Consider the following 19,547-nt stretch of genomic DNA (forward strand, 5'->3'; position numbering starts at 1 on the left):
AAATCCCACCCAGTACCAAACTCGTCACATCCGTTGTGTCCTGAGCAAGACACTTCACCCTTGCTCCTGATGGGTGCTGGTTGGCGCCTTGCATGGCAGCTCCCTCCATCAGTGTGTGAATGTGTGTGTGAATGGGTAAATGTGGAAGTAGTGTCAAAGCGCTTTGAGTACCTTGAAGGTAGAAAAGCGCTATACAAGTACAACCCATTTATTATTATTATTTATTATCTTTTAGGTCTCTAATTACTAAATACTGCATATTTCAGTTTTACTATGAAAAACAAAGTGTGTTTTTTTAAGTTGATATAGAGATTTACTGTAAGCGTTAAATAAAAAATAATAATAAAAATGTTCTTATTTTTAACATTTTATTAACTGAGACCCTTCATGGTCCCCGGAACCCCTAAAGATAAAATACATTTTAAAAATACCTATATTTTGTTATGGTTTGAAAATGAAAAATATCAAAATGGCCCCCGCATGCTTTAATTTTTCCGTACGCGCCCCTCAATGGAAAAAGTTTGGACAGCCTGGCTTAAATTGTTCAACAGTCCTGGGTCTCTGTTGTCGTATTTTAGGCTTCATAATGCACCACACATTTTCAATCGGAGACAGGTCTGGACTACAGGCAGGCCAGTCTAGTACCCGCACTCTTTTACTACAAAGCCAAGCTGCTGTAACACGTGCAGAATGTGGCTTGACATTGTCTTGCTGAAATAAGCAGGGGCGTCCATGAAAAAGACGTTGCTTGGATGGCAATATACGTTTCTACAATACCTGTATGTACCTTTCAGCATTAATGGTGCCTTCGCAAATGTGTAAGTTACCCATGCCTTGGGCACTAATACACCCCCATTCCCCATGCTGGCTTCTGAACTTTGCGCCTATAACAATCCGGAGGGTTCTTTTCTTCTTTGTTCCGGAGGACACAATCTCAATATTTTCCAAAAACAATTTGAAATGTGCACTAGTCAGACCACAGAACACTTTTCCACTTTGCGTGAGTCCATCTTAGATGGGCTCGGGCCCAGCGAAGCCGGCGGCGTTTCTGGGTGTTGTTGATAAATGTGTTTTGCTTTGATTGGTAGAGTTTTAACTTGCACTCACAGATGAAGCGACAAACTGTAGTTAACGAGAGTGATTTTCTGAAGTGTTCCTGAAACCCATGTGGTGATATCGTTTACCCACTGATGTCGCTTTTTGATGCAATACCGCCTGAGGGATCGAATGTCACGTGCAGTGATTTCTCCATATTCTCTGAACCTTTTGATGATATAACGGGCCGTAGATGGTGAAATCCCTAAATTCCTTGCAATAGCTCGTTGAGAAATGTTGTTCTTAAACTATGGAACAATTTGCTTATGCATTTGTTCAAAAAGTAGTGACCCTCACCCAATCCTTGTTTGTGAATGATTGAGCATTTCATAGAAGCTGCTTTGATATCCAATCATGGCACCCTCATGTTCCCAATTAGCCTGTTCACCTGTGAGATGTTTCGAATAAGTATTTGATGAGCATCCCTCAAGTTTTCCAGTCTTATTTGCCACTTGTGCCAGCTTTTTAAAAAACATGTTGCAGACATCAAATTCCGAATGAGCTAATATTTGCAAAAAATGACAAAGTTTACCAGTTCAAACATTAAATATCTTGTCTATGCAGTCTATTCAATTGAGTATGGGTCAAAAAGGAATTGCAAATCATTGTATTTTGTTTTTATTTACGATTTACACAACGTGCCAACTTCACTGGTTTTGGGTTTTGTAAATGGTACCATATTACCATAACTTTGTTGCATGTGACATCACGGCCGGTTACAAACTCGCCACATATGATTGCAAACTGACACTGGCTCAAGGAAACAAGCACTCAAGCAGCACTTAAAAGGGACTCCGCTAAACTTAATCTCAGTAATGCTGTTATTTCTAACACCAACAAAAGCAAGTATGCTTGGTAAAAAAAACACTCGGAAGTAAAGTAAGGCTCCACTGTTCCAAAACGTGCGAGCTTGATGCTAATTTAAGTTGGATTTTCCGTAGACAGGCTACAATTAGCATTAGCAATTTTGTATAGCGATTTCAACACCCCCAAATTTGGTAATGAAAACAACAACTAAGACAAATGTGCCAATTGAAAAAGGTGTGTAATGAGCACAATACTTACAGTATAACCACTTTCTAGGCCTCCATTTAACACATTAAACTTCATGGAAGAAGCTACTTTCTAATTCGACAAACCACAGAACAGTGGTTCTCAAACTTTTATTCACCCTCAGAAAACACTTGGCTTTCCAAGTACCACCATGATGACAAACAGTAAAATACAGTAGCACAGTGGGCTTAAATATTGATTAAAAACAAGGCAATATTTAATATTTTGGCCACTGTACAATTAATTATACACAGCTTGAACAGTATCACTGTGTTTAAATATTTAATTACGTGATTTTTTTTTTTAGCGTCATACTTGATGAAACCCACATACCACAGTTCCACAGTCACTGCCAAAGACAGATTGAGCCTGTACAGCAGTGGTCCCCAAACTTTTTGACTCGGGCGCCACATTGGGTTAAAGCAATTTGACCAGGGGCCGGGCTGCATGTATAAAATATATATATATATATATATATATATATATATATATATATATATATATATATATATATATATATATATATATATATATATACATACATACATACATACATACATATATATATATATAGATACACACATTATCCATGGAAAATGCATTTTAGACAATATGATTTGCCTGAGAAGACACAGAGCGTAACAAGCAGTAGAAAATATATCGGTATAGCTTGATTGGTAGAGTGGCCGTGCCAGCAACTTGAGGGTTCCGGGTTCAATCCCCGCTTCTGCCATCCTAGTTACTGTCGTTGTGTCTTTGGCAAAGACACTTTACCCACGTGCTCCCAGTGCCACCCACACTTGTTTAAATGGAACTTAGATATTGGGTTTCACTATGTAAAGCGCTTTGAGTCATTAGAGAAAAGCGCTATATAAATATAATTCACTTCACCTCACTTAGAAAATGGATTAGAAAGGACAGATTTTTTCAAATAATGATAGATTAAAACAATTATCAAAATGTTTTTTTGTTTTTTTACTCGGGACTTCCGTGGGCCGGATTTTGGATGCTGGTGGGAAATATAATCTTAGAAGAAAATCTAATTTAAAACATTTGCATGGAGGTACAACACTTAAAACCTTTGGCATATATGTATGTGGAATTAAAATATAAAATGGATTAAGTAAAAAAAAAAATCAGAAAATGTACTAATATGGTACGCTTTAAAAATTGTTCAAACTACAACTGTTCACAAAGTACACAGAACAATCCTGATGAACTCTATTTAAAAACATATATGATATCATTCATTTCATAAGTGAACCATGAATTATTTAAATATGTATTTATGAAAACTTTAATTATTGTTTATGTATTTAATATTTATTTATTTAACTTCAACTGGAAGTAGAATTGCCGTTCCGTCTTCAAGCTGTTCATAGCGTTACTACTCGTATGGATTCTTCATTCATCACTTCAAGCAACGTTTGTAAGTTTTACAATATAACTAAAACACTTCATACTTTCAAACTATGGCTTTTGGGGATCCCTGCTATACAGTAAATAAATAAAAGATAAATGGGTTGTACTTGTATAGCACTTTTCTACCTTCAAGGTACTCAAAGCGCTTTGACACTACTTCCACATTTACCCATTCACACACACATTCACACACTGATGGAGGGAGCTGCCATGCAAGGCGCTAACCAGCACCCATCAGGAGCAAGGGTGAAGTGTCTTGCTCAGGACACAACGGACATGACGAGGTTGGAATTGAACCAGGGACCCTCGTGTTGCCCACGGCCACTCTTCCACTGCGCCACGCCGTCCCAGTACTGTCATTTAATGTCTTGGAAATGCAACTGCATTGCAAATGACACTCAAATGCAACAAGATATAACAACTGGACAGCTAAGTTATAATCAGCAATTTTTTAATGTCACATTAAAAAATAAAGTTGTATTATAAAACAATTAACATTTATTAACACACACAAAAGTACTGAAAATTGGTTTTGTTAAATACCAAAATGGATTCACAGGTACCAAGAATAGGTGCCGTATCAATTCAAATGAGAACGATATCTTCTCTAACGACACAGGAATATTCGACTTTATATTTATGTCTGGTGCAGGTGGTTGGTTACCTGTTAGGCGGCAAAATGTGTCGGTGCTGGGCCTCAAGGATCTGCTGCTGAAGGAGGTATTGCTGGTGTAATGCCTGAGGTAGGAAGGGAGGGGCGGGGATGTCCTGGAACTGGGGGGCGGGCATAGGGTTGAGGGGCGGGTGGTGTAGTGGGGGTCCGTGCTGGTGGCCGGACGGGGCCAGGTGGGGGTTGACGCCCGACTGCGGTTGGGGCATGGGGAAGTCCATGGGCAGCGTGGCCTGGGGGCCTAGCTGGAAGTGGCGGCAAGACGTAGCATGGCTATGCTGCTGCTGTTGCCGGGTGAAATGGGATCCTACAGGGCGCAGTGGAAGAAGGGGGGGAGAAGCAGAAAACGTCAGGTATACCAAGAGTGAAACATGAGTTGGAATTAATTGTGGGTGTAATGTGGTGACAATGTGTGTGTGTACATGTATGTGTGTGTGTATGTGAGTGACTTAGCATGTGGATGAAGCCCTACCTCTTACCTACGGTGACAAACACTTCTGTGGGGGGGTGGGACAATGATGGTTACCACAAGCTGCACGGAAATCAAAGTTGTTTCGGAATCCCTTGCTGATCTTGGAACCCAAGCGGATGACGATTAGAACTACAGTGGAACCTTAACATAACCTTAACTTGTGGTTCTGCTTTTTTATTTCACTTTTTTGTGAATGGCACAAATGACTGCAATGAGAGAAAAAAGATATAACTACAGAAGTGCGTCAACAGAAGCTGTAAATTGATCTGTCCTGGTTGCTCAGAGCAATATGGCAACTTTAATACAAGATGGAAGAATACACTGTGCCAGTGCATGTAAAGTACAGAGCTTTGGTTTTGGTCTCTGTGGTCTCTTTGCATTACGGTCCAGACTGCTCAGTACAACCAAGTTAAGTCTAAAGTCAGCATGCAATATTGATAAAAAGGGAATGAAGAGTTGATTTTTTCACATTTATGACAGTTAAAAAGATATGCAGCACAGGCAAAAAGTTTGGACACACCTTCAATGTGTTTTCTTAATTTTCAGGACTATTTACATTATAGATCAGGGGTCGGGAACCTTTTTGGCTGAGAGAACCATGAAAGCCAAATATTGTAAAATGTATTTCCGTGAGAGCCATACAATATTTTTTAACACTGAATACAATGCGTGCATTTTTAAGTAAGACTGACATTTTTAGAGTACAAGAAGTCTCTTATTCTTTTTAATAACACTGTTATTAAAAAGAATTGTGAAGCTAACCAATAATAAATAAAATACTTCTTACCATTAATGAGACACTCCTGTACTCCAAAGGACAACTGGGATTGGCTGAACAGGTGTGATAGAAAACGGATGGATGTATTACTGAATATAAACAGAATACAGTGATTTGCAGATCCTTTTCAACCCATGTTCAATTGAATGCACTAAAAAGACAAGAAATTTGATGTTCAAACTCAGTGGCCTAGTGGTTGGAGTGTTAACCCTGAGATCCGTAGGTCGTGAGTTCAAACCAAAGACTATAAAAAATGGGACTCATTCCTTTCCTGCTTGGCACTCAGCATCAAGGGTTGGAACTGGGGGTTGAATCGCCAAAAATGATTCCCGGGCGCGGCACCGCTGCTGCCCACTGCTCCCCTCACCTCCCAGTGGGTGATCAAGGGTGATGGGTCAAATGAAGAGAATAATTTCGCCACACCAAGAGTGTGCATGAAAATGTTTTATATTTTGAACGTTATTTTTAACACTGGTATTACCAGCGGGATTATTCATTACTTATCGTGTTAAGCAATGTCAGCCAAGATTTATCTAAGAGCCAAATGCAGTCATCAAAAGAGCCACATCTGGCTCGCGAGCCGTAGGTTCCCAACCCCTGTTGTAGATTGTCACTGAAGGCATCAAAACTATGAATAAACACTTCTGGAGTTGTGTACTCAACAAAAAAGGTGAAATAACTGATCACATGTTTTAAATTCTATCCATCCATCCATTTTCTACCGCTTGAGGAGAGGGGTGATGGAGCCCATCTCAGCTGCATTCAGGTGGAAGGCGGCGTACACCCTGGACAAGTCACCACCTCATCACAAGCCCAACACAGATAGACAGACAACCTTCACATTCACATTCACACAATAGGGCTGCCAATCAACCTATCCCCAGGTGCATGTCTTTGGACTTGGGAGGAAGCCGGAGTACCCGGAAGGAACCCACGCAGTCATTGGGAGAACGGGCAAACTCCACACAGAAAAAGACCCCGAGCCCAGGGATTAAACCCAGGACCCTCGTCTTGTGGGGCACATTCACCAACTTATGTTCCACCGTGTTGGTTTCTTCAAAATAGCCACCCTTTGCTCTGATTTCTTTTTCGCACACTTGGCATTCTCTGGATGAGCATTGAGAGGTAGTCACCCGAAATGGTTTTCACTTCGCAAGTGTGCTTGAAGCTCATCGAGAGAATGTCAAGAGTTTGCAAAGCAGTAAACAGAGCAAAGAATGGCTATTTTGAAGAAGGGGCAACTTGTCCAGGGTGTACACGCCTTCTGCCCGATTGTAGCTGACATAGACACTAGCGACCCCACAGGGAATAAGCGGTAGAAAATGGATGGATGGATAGAATATAAAACATGTTTTCAGTTATTTCACCTTTTTTTGTTAAGTACATGTGTTCATTCATAGTTTTGATGCCTTCAGTGACAATCTACAATGTAAATAATCATGAAAACAAAGAAAATGCATTGAATGAGGTGTGCCCAAACTTTTGGCCTTTACTGCATATATATATATATATATATATATATATATATAAATAAAATGCTGCTTAAAACATCGCCTGCCTGCCAGCTTGACTTTAAAGCAAATTCAATATGTTTCCTGTGGGAAATTCAGACATAAAAAGGTTCCACTGTATTTGGCTTCTTTTAGCATTTACAACAAGTGTTTCCCTCTCAAACATTCACAGTTAAGTGGAAATATTTTTTTAAACATATTAAACTTGCCCCGACCGCAACAATTTGGCAAGCGGTGAGCCGCAGACAGTCGAGACAGGGCAAACTTTATTGTGCATCAGCGCATTTTTTAAAACACATCCCATATGGTTTTAAGTTTTGTGTGGCAAAACATTTGCAAAAAAATAATGTGAGCTCTGAAGTTTGTTTTAATGTATCTAACATTTAGGGAGGGAAATAATATACAGTCGCGATAAAGAACATAACGTCATGGCTGTCTTGAGTTCCCAATCATTTCTACATGTCTTTTTTTTTGTGACATCACTTGGACAAAGATAAGGCCTTCTGGGGGAAGGTTCTGCGGTCAGATGAAACACAAATTGAGCTGTTTGGCCACAACACCCATCAATATGTTTGGAGGAGAAAAGGTAAGGCCTTTAATCCCAGGAACACCAAACCTACCGTCAAGCATGGTGGTGGTAGTATTATGCTCTGGGAACTGTTTTGATGGCAATGGAACTGGTGCTTTACAGAGAGTAAATGGGAAAATGAAAAAAGAGGATTACCTCCAAATTCTTCAGGACAACCTAAAGCAGGGGTCGGGAACCTTTTTGGCTGAGAGAGCCATGAAAGCCAAATATTTTAAAATGTAATTCCGTGAGAGCCATACAATATTTTTTAACACTGAATACAACTAAATGCGTGCATTTTTAAGTACGACCAACATTTTTAGAGTATAATAAGTCTCTTGTTCTTTTTGATAGCACTGTTATTATGAAGCTAACCAATAATTAAAAAAAAAATTCTTACCATGAATAATTCTTACCATGAATGTGACTTCCAGAAAACGGACGGATGGATTAAAATGATTGAAAATGTTTTATATTTTCAACGTTGTTTTTAACACTGTGAATGCAGCTGCGATAGGCTCCAGCACCCCCCGCGACCCGAACGGGACAGGTGGTAGAAAATGGATGTATGGATGGATTACCAGCGGAATTATTCATTACTTATCGTGTTAAGCAATATCAGCAAAGATTCATCCGAGAGCCAGATGCAGTCATCAAAAGAGCCACATCTGGCTCGGGAGCCATAGGTTCCCTACCCCTGACCTAAAGTAATCAGACCTGAGGTTGGGTCTTGGGCGCAGTATGGTGTTCCAACAGGACAATGACCCCAAACACATGTCAAAAGTAACAAAGGAATGGCTAAATCAGGCTAGAATTAAGGTTTTAGAATGGCTTTCCTAAAGTCCTGACTTAAATGTGTGGACAATGCTGAAGAAACAAGTCCATGTCAGAAAACCAACAAATTAAGCTGAACTGCACCTATTTTGTCAAGAGGAGTGGTCAAATATTCAACCAGAAGCTTGTGGATGGCTACCAAAAGCGCCTTATTGCAGTGAAACTTGCCAAGGGACATGTAACCAAATATTAACATTGCAGTATGTAGACTGTTGACCCAGCATATTTGGTCCCATTTTTAGTAGAACCATAACAAATTCATTACAGAACCAAACTTGATGAATATTTTGTGACCAACAAGTATGTGCTCCAATCACTATATCACAAAAAAATAAGAGTTGTAGAAATTATTGGAAACTTAAGACAGCCATGACATTATGTTCTTTACAAGTGTATGTACAATTTTGATTGTGACTGTATATTCTTAGAAACATTGTAAAGGGTCAGAGAAAGGGTAACTTTAGTCAAGTCGCAGACAGGTTCTACAGTTGGTTTATAGGTTAAGATTAGGCCAGTGGCACAAAATGCATTCGTTTTTAAACATCTCGAAGGTGGAGGGGAGGGGTGACGACCAACACGAATGATAGCAGATAGACTCGTGTGGGGCCCTGTGATGGAAGGAAGCGTGGAAAATCATCTATCTTTTGTCACAGCAGGAGAGGAGGTGGGTGGGGGGCAGTAGAGGAGGACAATAAATGGAAATCAGCAAGAAGCACACTGAAGGTTAGGGAAAACACTAGATTCTTTATTGAAAATTAGTAATAGGTGTTTTTTTTCTTTAAATCTCTTGTTGGTTTTCTAGTAATAATATCAAATCCATGCAACACAAAATAAACAACATAGACTGAAGGCAAGGCCCGTCATGCTCCGTATAGGGTTAAAAAAAGGAACAAAAGCAGCATCCAATGAGCTACAGCACATGATTCAAGTACAGCAGGGTAACATCTTTACTACAGAAAGATTACATTGGATCGTCACAGGTCAATGTATAGAAAAACAAAACGAAAAAATATGGTTCATAAAATGTGACCATGCATTGAAAGAACTATTACCAGAACAAAAAAAAGTAAAGAGAAACCACAACCAAACAATAAAGACGTTATTGACTAATAGTGGATCTTTTTTTGGCAGTGCAGGAAAATATAGGCATCCCTGTGAAATGGATAGCATTTTGGCATCGGTTAGTGGGGGAAAAGTGATGAACCACCAGTGAGCATGTTTTGCCTGCTTTGTTTATGTATTTTGTTAAAAAAATTAAAAGAGCAGAGGGTGGGCTAGCAGCCCTAATAATTCAGTGTGATTCAAAGCTCAATTTGTTTGCAAAAGGTGGGGAGGGGGACAAGGGGACTACACAAAAATGGAGACAGTTATGGCAGGTAGTCGCGTGCAGGTGCAGTGTACCTTACGTTTCTTTTTCAGCGTATTGTAACACCAAAATAGGCATGCTTAGGGTGCGTTCACACTTGGCTTGTTCGGTTCGATTAAAGCCAGCTCTGGTTACTTCGGTTCATTTGGTCAAGTGTGAACACAATCACATGAACCCAAGCAAGTCAACCAAAAATGGGTCTTGGCCCGCTTGCAAGAGAGCTCTGATGCAGTTCAGTACACTTGGTAAAGGTTTAATTTATTTCAAACATGCAAAACAATCTAAAAAGCAATACATCGCTACCTTGCACAATCCAACCGGAAAAGGAGTAGTAAGAAGTAGAGCTAATTGAATCAATCTATTTTTCAGCTACTGATAACAGTTGTTCACTTCCTGTGTTGAACATTTTCTTTTAAATAAATAAAAAATCATGAACACATTTTATAGTAGTTTGAGCGAGGGGATAACAAAAACTGTCATATTAATGAGTGGATGAAAGTACTTAGATGATAATAAATAATATAGTAAATATATTGGAAAATAGATGGTAAGTAAATAAATATTGCAGCTCAGAAGTGAATGCTACACACACCAAACACACAGAAGAGTGATTCAATTACAGAAAAAAAGCCAGCAGAATTAACAAATAATGGAGATCAAATTAATTATGCGCTCTCTTTGCTCATTAAAAGTATATTTCAGAAGATTTATTGTGAGATCTAAGCTAGTAAATATAGGTGAAACTCAAAAAATGTGAATATCGGGCCAAAGTCCATTAAATGTCAGCAATTCAACTTCAAATGGGGTATAAATAAGCAAAGTGAAATATGTCAAGCTTATATCTGTTATTTTGATGATCATGGCTTTGTTTTCGAAAACCCAACATGTTCTAAGATTTCCAATTTGATGTTTTCATAAGCTGTATATTTAATCATCTAAATTATTCCAAAAGGTTTGATATATCTTGCTTTGCATGTTATGTGCCAACATCATATAAAAGTTTCACCTTGTAATTCTGATTTTTGGAATAACGAACCTTTGCACGATAGTCTAATTTTTTGAGTGAATGCATTTGCTGTTTGAAGTCAATTTTGTTACTTTAAAACGTCAATTGTAAAATGCAATTGACGCAATGTGTGGACACGATGTGACTCAATGCGACGCAATAAACGCAATTTATAAACGCGTTTGCACGTGTTTAAAAAAACAATTACAACACTATTTTTTGTTAGCATGTCAATGGGGTCTTCCATGTTAGTATAAAGTTAGCACCATGAAAGCCAACCTGGTTGTATTGCCTTTATCCAATTTATACTGAAGGTTTTGTTAATTTACACTTCAAGTTCATATCAATGTAGTTGTGTGTTTAGTTTTTAAGTGACTTTCTTGTGAATACTATCCATAAAGTACTTCAAGTTTTTAACCTTTGATTTATATGCCAAACTTCATTGCAATATTCTGGGAGGGCAAAATAATGTATGTTAATAAAACCATGAATTGATTTACGTGAAAAACGGGTGTTACCATTTAGTGGTCAATTGTACGGAATATGTACTGAACTGAGCAATCTACTAATAAAAGTTTCAATCAATCAACAGGAGTGCACAAAGTGCAGCCTTCGTTACATTGTACAAAAAAAATAAGTAGCAACTAGGGTTGTACGGTATACCGGTATTATTATAGTGCCGTGATACTAATGAATCATATGTGGTACTATACCGCCTCTAAAAAGTATCGGTCCGCCCCCAAAATTTTGGGGTATCGTCCAAAACTGATGTAAAGTATCAAACAGAAAAATAAGTGATTATTACATTTTAACAAGGGTGTAATGTAGAGGAAATGTAAAGGAGAAAGTAAGCCTATATTAAACGTAAATAAACAAGTAGATCAATAATTCCTTTTCTACCACTTGTCCTTGATCATTTTGACAAAGTAATACAATGGAAAATGACACAATATGTTACTATACGTCAGCAGCTAAATTCGGAACCTTTGTTTGCTTACTTACTAATAAAAGACAAGTTGTCTTGTCTATTCACTATTTAATTTAAGGACAAACTTGCAACAAGAAACATATGTTTAATGTACTGTAAGATTTTTTTGTTAAAATAAAGCCAATAATGCAATTTTTTTGTGGTCCCCTTTATTAAGAAAAGTATTGAAATAATACAAAAGAATACTCGCGTCATCCCTAATTATGCAAACTATACGATTGACGCGGCCGTTTTTGCAGGATGCAGAAAATAAAATTGATGCAGATCTACAAAGTTTTTGGTGCGGGTAATCATGTGTAAGCTGCTCAGTTGGAATCCAAAGATCAAATACAAAAGGGTCAGAAAATAGTATAATAGTTAGATTAAATAAATAATTTACCTGTTAACGTGTTATCTTTTACATGTCTCCATAGCTGCCCAATCCAGTCTTAATTATGCAAATATATGTGCTTTCCTGCAGAGCCTTTACTCCCATGACAAAAATAGCAGTGTGGACACAAAGGCCCCTTCTACACTACACTAAGGTTATCCAGGGTAAATCCCACTTAACCTTATCCTTGTCCACACACACACAATGGTCGTTTAAGACCACCAAGCCCCCTGCGTCTGCCGGCGCATTCTCGTTGTCTCTCCTTCGACAAATAGACAAAAGTTTTTCGGCAAGTAGAATCACAGCTGACCTGGACATTCGAAAGTTTTCTTGCCGTTCTTCCGGCACAACACACTCGTTGACAAACATATCCCACCAGGCCGCCGTTCTTCCAGGAATTATCCAAAACCGTCGCTCATAATTGCTATGTTGCCGTTAAAATAGCTGCCGCGTTACCGAACTGATTGTGATTGAAGCTGGTTGTGGGGCGTTCTTTCTGATGTCACTTCCTGTGTGGGGCGCGGTCTTTCTGAAGTCACTTTCTCTCCGAACTCAGTTTGTCAACGATCAATGAGTCCATACAAAGCCAAGAGTCGGAGATTCAGGAAATAGACGGCGCACTTACTCGTGTAAAAAAATGTCCGAGGAGGGGGACCTTAAACGATGGTTTAGTGTGGCTGACAAGGGGCTTAGGCTAAATACTTATTCGTTTAAGGGGTCATCTGGCTTAGTGTAGACATAACCTAAGCGAATCATACCAAAACGCACCCAGTATCTTTTATCGTATTTTTGGTGCTGAGTACCGTACCGAAAGTGTGAAGGCAGCATCCTTCATTGTCTCATTTTCTCCACCAAAAGTTTTATGCTGTGCGCCAATGCACAAAGGTGCACTTTGTTGATGTTTTTGACTTGTTGGGAGTTCTAATCAGGCTATTTAGGCTAGCTGTATGTACACATCGCATCATTATGCATTATTTGTAGGTATGTTTGAGCTCTTTTAATTTCCTTCACTATTTTCCTCTTTGTATATAATTTAGTTTTGCGTGTTTCATGACACATTATCTGTATGTAATATTGGCTGCATTTCTGATAGTTGTTTGTTTGCCATGTTGTTCCAGACCACAACAAACATTATCTAGCTTGCCAAAGATTGTAATAAATCTATTAAAAGAAGACAGCCTGCCATTTCCTTAAAAATTTGGACGCACACATCCATACCTTTGGCCATTAAAAGCCAGTAATTTACAGAAGTTATCTCAACTTCTAAGTAGCCCCTGATTTACTAATGGTTCTGTAATGTAAAAATGTGTAGAATAAATATTAAATTTCAACACTTCTGTCAACTAAGATTTGCTCCAGCCTGCGACACAGTCATTCTGATAACAGGCTATTATAATGTCATGTGTTGCCTTCATTATAACACTTATATACGGCTTTTCATTTTTTTCGGCTCCAGACAGATTAGTTTTTGGTCCAATATGGCGCTTTTAACATTTTGGGTTGCCGACCCCTGGGCTAGCTTATCTTATCATGAGTGGTTTAACAGTACACATTGGAACATTTGACTTTTTTTTTTTCATTTTTCACAATTACAAAGCTAATTTATTTATTTTTTTTACTGACCGGAATAAAATGATTGGTGTTTACCGCTGTCACTAACTCGATTTCTTCAACACGTATGCACAGGGAGTGCGTGCAAACATACAAAAGCAGTCCAAGACAAGCAACAGTCATGTTGTTGAAGTGTAGACATAGCCTAAGCCTGTGGTTCTCAATCTTTTTTCAGTGATGTACCCCCTGAGAAATTTTTTTTTTAAATTCAAGCATTTTTGGTTGAAAAAAATAGATAAAGAAGTAAAATACAGCACTATGTCATCAGTTTCTGATTTATTAAATTGTATAACAGTGCAAAATATTGCTCATTTGTAGTGGTCTTTCTTGAACTATTTGGAAAAAAAGATATACAAATAACTAAAAACTTGTTGGAAAATAAACAAATGATTCAATTATGAATAAAGATTTCTACACATAGAAGTAATCCTCAACTTAAAGTGCCCTCTTTGGGGATTGTAATAGAGATCCATCTGGAGTCATCAATGACAATCATTGGTACTTCAACTTTAACTTAATTCTAAATATTTCTTCACAAAAAAGAAATCTTTAACATCAATATTTATGGAACATGTCCACAAAAAATCTAGTTGTCAACACTGAATATTGCATTGTTGCATTTCTTTTCACACTTTATGAACTTACATTCATATTTTTTTGAAGTATTATTCAATACATATATTTATAAAGGATTTTTGAATTGTTGATATTTTTAGAAAATTTAAAAAAAAAATCTCACGTACCCCTTGGCATACCTTCAAGTACCCCCAGGGGTAGGCTTACCCCCATTTGAGAACCACTGGCCTAAGCAAATCATACCAAAACGCACCTAGTATCTTTTATTGTATTTTTGATGCAGAGGATTACCGAGCTGAAAGTGTGAAGGCAGCCTAAACATCTTTTACTCAATGAAAAGACGTACACTGCACCTTGTGTGACAGAGAAGATGAGCCAAATTCTGGTGTTCAACAATGCAAGTGCAGCCGTTGTTTTTTTGTTTTTTTAGGTCATGCAAAAATGTATCCACTTTACAGGAATTTACAGTGTGTAGTCTATATCAAAGACTGGATGGGAAGGTACACAATGACATTCAATTAAAACACAAAAAAGGAAGCTAAATGTCCACTCAGGGTGCTACTACAGCAAATCTGACAAAAAAAATCAAAGACAAAAAAAGGTGCTCTAAGATGTTAGCTATGTTTTGGTTTTTTTAGTCGGCTTGACATGGTTGGAATACATCTTGAGTGGGGAGGAGGAGGAAGAAAGAGGGAACAGGAGGAGGAGAGGGGTGCTTTGTTTTGTAATACCAATGTCGTCTTCTGATGGAAAGAGGAAATGAAGAAGGGGTTCACAATACAGCTAAATGCAGAGAACAGGCAGAGGCCACGCCACACCACACAGCAGCAGATGATCATTAGCTACACAATGGGGGGGACGACAAAGATCTGATAAATGCAGAATGTAGAGCCAGCCTCCATACTATGAAACAGGGAAATAAGAACAGAAATAAAAGCACAATGAAAAATCACTGATGCCACTGTTGTCAAATTAATGTTACACTGGAGCTTTTACGTGTTTTTTTAGCCGCTTGCTCGCAACTGTGATTCAATTTGTCAAAAAAAATACCGTATTTCCTTGAATTGCCGCAGGGCATATAGTATGCGCCTGCCTTGAATTACTGCCGGGTCAAACTCGCTTCCCAAAATAATTAACGCATGCTTAGTATTACCGCCTGGTCAAATTCATGACACTTCCCCTGTCATCATTTTCAAAAATGGAGGAGGCTGATTTCAATACCGGTCATTTGAAATCGCATAAAGGGAAGAAGATTAAGAGCTATTCAGTAGGATTTAAGGTCCAAGCTTACATCACACTCAAATTTTTACTGCATACCTTTGGTAAGTGCCGGAGTGAGAAGAGGTTTTAAAGGCTTACTGAAACCCACTACTACCCACCACGCAGTCTGATAGTTTATATATCAATGATGAAATATTACCATTGCAACACATGCCAATATGGCCTTTTTAGTTTACTAAATTACAATTTTAAATTTCCCGGGAGTTTCGTCTTGAAAACGTCGTGTAATGATGACGTGTACGCAAGACGTCATGCGTTTTTGGGAAGTATGAGCGCTACGCACACACACAGCTAAATGTTGTCTGCTTTAACGGCATAATTACACAGTATTTTGGACATCTGTGTCGCTGAATCTTTTGCAATTTGTTCAATTAATATTGGAGAAGTCAAAGTAGCAAGATGGAGTTGGGAAGCTTTAGCCTTTAGCCAAACAAACACACGGTGCTTCTTTGTTTAAAATTCTCGGAGGTGAAAATTTCCTATGGATCAGGGCGCGGTCAAGCGAACATGGATCCTACCGAATGTCAGCCAGCAGGTTTCGGTGAGAAAATTGTGGTTAAAAAGTCGCTTCTTACCGGAGAAAAGCTGCCGTCAACTCCCCTGAGACACTGCGCGTCAACACACCCTTGGAGACACCGTTCTGACTATCAGGTACTATTAAACTCACTAAAACACTAGCAACACAATAGAAAGATAAGGGATTTCTCAAAATTATCCTAGTAAATGTGTTTAAAAACATCGGAATCCGTTCCAATGCATTTCCGTTTTTTTTTAACTCGTTTTTTTTATTTTTTCTAGTCCGTCGCTATCAATATCCTCAAACAGGGATCTTTCATCCTCACTCAAATTAATGGGGAAATTGTCGTTTTCTCGGTCCGAATAGCACGTTTTGTTGGAGGCTCCCATTATAAACAATGAATATGTGAGGAGCCATCAACATGTGACGTCATCGTCTGCGACTTCCGGTAAAGGCAGGGCTTTTCTCTTAGCACCGAAAGTTGCACATTTTATTGTGTATGTTCTCTACTAAATCCTTTCAGCAAAAATATGGCAATATAGCGAAATTATCAAGTATGACATAAAGAATGGACCTGCTCTCCCCGTTTAAATAAGAAAATCTTCATTCAGGAGGCCTATAAAATAATTAGCGCATGCTTACTTTTACCGCATGCCTTTGGTAAGCGCAGGAGTGCGAAAAGGTTTTAAATTAATTAGCGCCCGGGCGGCAATTCAAGGAAATACGGTATATTCGGTTAGGAGCCAATTAAAACCAACATATCGTTTTAAAAATCGCGGTGGTGAAAGCAGATGATCTTCAAATGACATCATGCAGGCACAGATAAGCTCACTGGCTGTAGAGGCTTCGTCTATTTTGCGGTATTTTGACGGCGCAAGCACACCGTATTGTCCGAAAAAAAATAATTATGTGTGTATTGTCATGATGTGTCAGTAGAGCGATACAAAGACGTAACTAGAGAATGAGTCCTGTGCAGGAATTTGATCAGCAAACACATCGGCGAGCGCACAACCGCTGCCGTGCGGAGTCCTTTGTGACAATCCATTCGGGATGTAGCCAGTTAGCCAGTTAGCATATCTGTAGTGGCGGTACTTTTAGGAAATGACATCCGCCAAAACACACCCTTCGGTGGTTTACGCTCATCCGCAAACGATGTTTAATCGTAGCTACGCCGAGTTGCGTTCACTTTAGCGAGCAATTTGGAGCAGAATGTCATAGCTAGCAAGCTGGCTAAGTTGCGGCTGGCTGGTGAGCTAGCCGACAGCTGCAGTGCATATTAAGATAAACAGGGCAGCATATGAACAAGCTACAGCCTACCTCGGTTTCTGACTGAGCCGAATACGGGGAGAACCAGGTATCCGACATGCACTAACACCATCCTGGGATCCTTGTCTTACGACTCCGCGGGGTTATTAGGACGATGGCGTGGTAGAAGCCCATGCGGATCTACATTCAGGCGGCTGGCTGGCTAGCGGCACACGGTCAGATCGAAGCCAGGCAACCGTCTGACTGACTTGACAAAGGCAGACATGTCATGGCGTCGACCTGCCGACGGAGGCGCTGTTTTGTCGCTAGACGACCCCAATAGACCCACACTGGGGAAATGACCACATACTGTACAGTAGGGCTGAGCAATATGGCCTTTTACTAATACCGTATTTCCTTGAATTGGCGCCGGGGCGCTAATTAATTTAAAACCTCTTCTCACTCCTGAGCTTACCAAAGGCATGCCGTAAAAGTAAGCAGGCGCTAATTATTTTAAAACCTCTTCTCACTCCGGCTCTTACCAAAGGTATGCAGTAAAAATTTGAGTGTGATGTAAGCTGGGACCTTAAATCCTACTTACCTTTATGCCAGGAGTGTCAAACTCAAATACAGAGTGGGCCAAAATTTAAAACTGAAGAAAGCCGCGGGCCAAGGTTGAACAAATTAACCTTTTAATAGGGACCCAAACATGTTTTGCATTGAACATTGAACAAGCAAGGCTTATATACAGTAACTTTATAGTGATAAATAATAATAATAATAATAATAATAATTAAAAATATCAATGGCATATCAAATAAAATTTAAATACAAATTTAATGCCTCTTTTCTATTTGCAGCCTTCTGAGGTAAATATCAAAATATACTGTAGCGTCCCGAAAGAGTTAGTGCTGCAAGGGGTTCTGGGTATTTGTTCTGTTGTGTTTATGTTATGTTACAGTGCAGATGTTCTCCCAAAATGTGTTTGTCATTCTTGTTTGGTGTGGGTTCACAGTGTGGCGCATAGTTGTAACAGTGTTAAAGTTGTTTATACGGCCACCCTCAGTGTGACCTGTATCGCTGCTCACCAAGTATGCCTTGCATTCACTTATGTGTGTGTAATAGCCGCATATATTATGCGAGTGGGCCTGCACGCTCTTTGTATGGAGGAAATGCGGACGTGTGACAGGTTGTAGAGACGTGTGACAGGTTGTAGAGAATGCCAAAGGCAGTGCCTTTAAGGCATGCCCTCAATATTGTTGTCCGGGTTGAAATCGGGAGTATGCTTGCCCGGGAGATTTTCGGGAGGGGCACTGAACTTTGGGAGGATTGGCAAGTGTGAGAAATTGCGGTGTTACAGCGGCACCGCTGTTGTGTAATAACGGCATGCCAGCTGTAATGTTAATTTGATATTGCCTCAAGGGCCAAATTAAATTACAAGGCAGGCCAAATTTGGCCCGCGGGCCAGAGTTTGACACCCATGCTTTATGCGATTTCAAATTACCTATATTGAAATCAGCCTTCTCCAATTTGAAAAATATGACAGGGGAAGTGTCACTCGTGACGTCAAGAGTTTGACCAGGCGGTAATACTAAGCAGGCGCTAATTATTTTGGGAAGCGAGTTTGACCCCACAGTAATTCAAGGCAGGTGCATACTATATGCCCTGCGGCAATTCGAGGAAATACGGTATCTCGGAATCAGAATCAGACATACTTTATTAATCCCCGAGGGGAAATTAAAATTTTCAGCACATTTCCCATTCAAGATCAGACAAACATTACAGGGAGACAGAACAGGATCGCTGCCAACTTCCGGCGCCCCTTACAAAAAAGGTGAGATACAGGTGAACAAGTGGGAGGGGGGAATAAAAGATTAAAAAAAAAAAAAAATCGGTCTAAGCCTGGGGCCCTGGAGAGGGGGTCCAGACTGAGGCCAAGGGAAAAAAACAACTCATAGCCATAGTACACATCCCTCTTACACTCATGTAAGAGGGAAACATCACACAACAAAAACTACAAAGGCGACTACAAAGGACTTGAAAGACATTAAAGTAGCGGAGCTGATTCAACCAGCCACTTCTACATACAGCTATGAATAAAAAGTAAAATAAAGATATACTGTGGTGGCCTCTGCGGTGTTCCACGCCGTCATCAAGGCACATTTTTTTGGGTCCAAAAAATGT

The 19,547-nt window shown here is 39.4% G+C and overlaps 1 protein-coding gene across 6 annotated transcripts in view; it reads right to left on the reverse strand.

The window, feature by feature from the left end:
• The window catches only part of ark2cb (arkadia (RNF111) C-terminal like ring finger ubiquitin ligase 2Cb), a 42,295-nt gene extending 24,624 nt beyond the window's left edge, over positions 1-17,671 (reverse strand). For 2 of the 6 annotated variants that reach the window (XM_061899227.1, XM_061899218.1), the window contains exons 1-2: positions 17,436-17,669; positions 4,235-4,547 (exon numbers count right to left, since the gene is read on the reverse strand). In XM_061899227.1, coding sequence (XP_061755211.1) covers positions 4,235-4,547; positions 17,436-17,496 — 374 coding nt within the window. In that variant the 5' untranslated portion in view covers positions 17,497-17,669. Of the gene's footprint in view, positions 1-4,234; positions 4,813-17,435 lie in introns of all 6 variants that reach the window. The other 4 variants (XM_061899245.1, XM_061899254.1, XR_009806599.1 and 1 more) reach the window with 4 other exon arrangements.
• Positions 17,672-19,547: the final 1,876 nt, after the last annotated feature.

Source organism: Nerophis ophidion, linkage group LG01 (assembly GCF_033978795.1).
Source record: "Nerophis ophidion isolate RoL-2023_Sa linkage group LG01, RoL_Noph_v1.0, whole genome shotgun sequence".
Classification (NCBI taxonomy): domain Eukaryota; kingdom Metazoa; phylum Chordata; class Actinopteri; order Syngnathiformes; family Syngnathidae; genus Nerophis; species Nerophis ophidion.